The 4,102-nt window shown below is 38.0% G+C and overlaps 2 protein-coding genes across 2 annotated transcripts; both read right to left on the reverse strand.

Annotated features, from left to right (window-relative positions):
- Positions 1 to 241: 241 nt before the first annotated feature.
- LOC132803169 (calcium-transporting ATPase 12, plasma membrane-type-like) lies at positions 242 to 1,162 on the reverse strand. The gene has a single exon (XM_060815438.1). The coding sequence runs from the start codon at positions 1,160 to 1,162 to the stop codon at positions 242 to 244; it is 921 nt and encodes a 306-aa protein (XP_060671421.1).
- Positions 1,163 to 1,243: 81 nt separating this feature from the next.
- LOC107423080 (calcium-transporting ATPase 12, plasma membrane-type-like) lies at positions 1,244 to 3,007 on the reverse strand. Its single transcript, XM_016032599.3, has one exon. The coding sequence runs from the start codon at positions 3,005 to 3,007 to the stop codon at positions 1,244 to 1,246; it is 1,764 nt and encodes a 587-aa protein (XP_015888085.3).
- Positions 3,008 to 4,102: the final 1,095 nt, after the last annotated feature.

The raw sequence follows: 4,102 nt of genomic DNA on the forward strand, positions 1-4,102 counted from the left end.
AATGCTTGGTGGGGTTGAAAGCTAACCGTTATTCCATTACCAAAACAGACTTACAAATACTGAATGAAAAATATATAAACATATTTTCCATCCAAAACAAAGTGTCAAATCATGAACTGTTCCCACAATACAAACCAACCAAACAAACAAACATTAATATCAATCACGAAATAAATAAAGAACAACATTACAGAAAACCAAAGAGAACACAAACACAATATTCATTTGACTAAGTCTTCAATTATTTTTTCATACCAAATTGAGCCACCACCTTAAACGTATCCGAGAGATAGTTTACAAGCGGTTTCTTCGGAACAGGTATGCACTTGACGATCCAATCGATAGGCCAAGAAATGATGGCAAATGCGAAACATATACCCCAATGCCACAAGTTCAACATCACAAAATAACCATCTTCTTGGTACGAATACAATTGCATAAACAGTACCTGAGCAGAGATGGTTATTCCAGTACAAACTAGAAACGCTATGTCCCTGTGTATCCCTTTAAACACATTCTCGATACTCTCTAGATTTCTTGCATTGAATTCATTGAAAACTTGGCAAAGCAGGAAAGCACAGAAGATCAAGGTGTTTCTCTTCTTAGAAACCGATTTGACCTTGAACAGTAATGTCAAAACGACAACAATCTGATACACAACTTGACCCAAGAGGTTCCTCAACATGATGTTGGATATGAGTGGCTCTTTCCTACCAACAGGTTGCCTCTTGATGGGTTCTTCGATGGGCCTCTCCGTGGCAAGAGCCAGAGAAGCCAGTGTATTTACAATCAAGTTCAGCCACAGTACATCGGTGGAGTCCAATGGGATTTCACCTGCACAAGCTGCTGAAATAAAGATGATAGCAAGAGCAGCAAGATTGAGAGTGAGCTGAAACTGTATGAATTTCTGTGCGTTGTTGTAAATGCATATACTCGATTTCAGAAGTCTGGCCACTGATGCAAAATTATCATCCAAGATTACGATATTGGAGACTTTCTTGACGACATCGGTCCCAGCTTTGTTCCCCATGGAGATTCCTACATCAGCTTCCAACAGCGCAAGTACATCATTTGAGTTGTTCCCAGAAACTGCAACAATGCCATCCTTTTTCTTCAATGTTTTCACCATTAGTAGTTTATCATTAGCAGATGAGTTCGCCATGACTTGGATTTTGTCAACTTTTTCCATTCTTTCATCTTCAGAGTAGTTTCGGAACGCCTCACCTGTTATTACTGCTCCTTCCTAATCATCTGTATCGAGTAGTATTCCACACTCTCTGGCTATGTCTTCTGCTGAGGAAATGTTGTCGCTGGTGAAGATCTTGACATCTACTCCAGCATTCTGGCAATCTTTCACGGCTGCTTTCATTTTTGGACGGCATGGATCTTTGATGCCAACCAGTCCTAATAGTACCAGACCATCTTCTTTCAGTGTGTGACATCCATCGACCGGTTCAACTTGATTGTGTGCAAAAGCGATGCACTGGAGGCTTCTCTCCGTCATATGTTGAACGATGCGTCGGAATTTAACTTTTTGTTCATCATCGAGATCTATGGGGTTTCTAGAAATTGAATTGTCGTAGTAGCTAGAACACATCTCTAAAATCGCCTCTGCTTCTCCTTTCCAATGAACGTGGACTGTGTTGTCTACCTCCCTCTTCATCAAAACCCCACTTCGTTTCTTCTTCTGCGAATTAATGTTTAAATCAGCCTCATCATCACGATGATCAGGACGAAGAACCAGACACCTGCATTTCACTTCCATATCCATATCCAAGACACGAACTGCCCATGAAAGAATTGCTTTATCAGTTGGAGTACTAGGACTCGTATTCAGAGCGATTCCCTCTTTCAACAAATTTTTAACGTGAGTAGAAGCATTTGTCAAATAAGCCTCTTTTTCCAAAACAGAGTGCTCGCCGAGATAAAACTCTTTGACCTCCATCCGGTTCATGGTGAGAATGCCTGTTTTGCTGGTACAGATGGTGGTGACAGATCCCATTGTCTCACAACGGGAGACAGAAGTGTCACTCACCATTTCCATGTCAGCCATCAATCTCTTCTTTGAATAGAAAGTGGTAAGAGCCACGCCTAATCGCAAGCTTTCTGGGATTACGACAACCACAGTGATAAAAGCAGTTGCTATAAATTCCAGCAATGATGAATCCCAAAATTCAACCTTGATTTTACCATTAATGATTTCCTGTTTTCCTTCATCGTTTTTGGTATTCCCGGTGAAGTATCGGGCAAGGAAGGCTATCAAACCGAGTAAGGCAATTGGCAGACCAACCTTGTTACGTATTGAACAAGTAAGCTTGTATACTTGATCTTCTACCGTGTCAATTTTCTCATCACTTGAACCGCAACTGGGTTTCCTCATCATTTTGCACCATTTCGCCTTCATGCCAACTGAAGTGACCATCATCTGGCATCCACCATAACCGTCAACAACTTGAGATCCAGAAAACAGAAATGGATTCTCCTCGTTAACTACTTGTACGGCACGGCCACTGATCTCACTATCCCTCTCCTCTAATTGCAGATTATTCCCTCGTAAGAACAAGCCGTCTGCTGGAACTTCGTCTCCGATCTTTAAGCAAACCACATCTCCCACAACGATTTCGGATTTCGAAACCTTCTTGCTTTCTCCACCTCTCAAAACTTCGATTTCGTCTCCGCTGATGATCGCTTTGGACTTGCGAGCTGAAGAGGGCATGCAGCTACCGATGCCGTAGGCAGCAACGAAAAGGATAACGGCAGCAACAACGTTCACGAAATCATTTAAAATGGCAAATTCATCTAGAGGTCGGTATACGGCGCGGAAAAAACCTTTTGGGCGTGGCTTTTTATATGTGTTTGAGCCGAATATTTTACGTCGTTGATTGATCTTCTTTTCATCATCAGGAATCCCTGTGCTCGTATGGGTTCCGAGAGCTGTTGCTACACCTTCAATACCTCTCAGCTCCTCATTAAGTCGTTCCAAATCCTTCTTCTTCACAACTTTCATGATCTTTCTGTATTTGGTACACATAGAATCCATTTTTTTTTTTTTTTTTTTTGAAAGCAATAATGGTGGAAAAGGAAGAGAAAGAATGAATTTTGGTTCTGCAGTCCGCACTACCTGTTTGTTTTGAAGATATTGTGTATATAATATTAAGAAAGAGATTGGGAAAGAAAAAGCAGTAGTGTTTCAGAGAAATGCTTTCTAAATAATTGACTTCGTCTTATTATACTTGACTCACTGTGACATTACTCTCTCTTTTCTTTCTTTTCTTGTTTTCTTTTTCTTTTCAAATATCATTCGTACGTAAAGTCACTATTTTCTTATCTTAATTCCGAAAGAGTCATTTATTTAGCCAATAATTTTTAACTCAAAGAAACACTTTTCGACCCCTAAGGGGTGACCTGCCTTTAAATTGGGTTCTAATAAACCAACCTGCGGGACTAGTTTCTCTTACGTTTTCTGATTCTCAAGCTTAATAAAATGTTTTCGTTCTGCTCCCCAAAAAAAAAAAAAAAAAAAAAAAAACACTTTTCAATATTGATTTAAAACTTGATAATAATAATTAATTCCTCCTTAATTAGTAAATTGCATCTTTAATTTCATTCTTTACCACATATAGATTTAAAAATTTTAATTGATATTTTAAAACTCTTATCTTTGTTTTCAATAAGTATTTTTTAGTTACTAATCGATATTAGTTTTTGTAACTTTTAGAAGGGTAGTGATTTTGTTTTAATTAAAAATAGGTGAAATAAATGACAATTAATTTTTTTTAGATTTTTTTTTTTTTTTTTTTTGGGGACAGGATAAAAAAGATACTTGTAAGTAAGTGCAAGAAACACTGATTTTAAATATCTATATGACATCTGCCAAAAAAAAGATCTATATGGCATATGAAGCGGAAAACTAAACGAATAAAATTCTCTCAACTAATTATACCAATTTTTATTCAAAAACAAAAACTAATTATACGATTAAGTGGCATTTTGCTTAAAAATAAACAAGCATGCAGCGACTGAGTGAGCAAGTGAGAAAACTAATTATACGATTAAGTGGCATGTTACATCTCTTTCATTCTTTGTCTTTTCGTTCTCTTTT

Source organism: Ziziphus jujuba, chromosome 3 (genome assembly GCF_031755915.1).
Source record: "Ziziphus jujuba cultivar Dongzao chromosome 3, ASM3175591v1".
NCBI classification, from domain to species: domain Eukaryota; kingdom Viridiplantae; phylum Streptophyta; class Magnoliopsida; order Rosales; family Rhamnaceae; genus Ziziphus; species Ziziphus jujuba.

Coding starts and splice junctions, on each gene's coding strand:
- LOC132803169 (XM_060815438.1), bottom strand. CDS start 1,162: ATGGCGAACTCATCTGCTAATGATAAACTACTAATGGTGAAAACATTG.
- LOC107423080 (XM_016032599.3), bottom strand. CDS start 3,007: ATGAAAGTTGTGAAGAAGAAGGATTTGGAACGACTTAATGAGGAGCTG.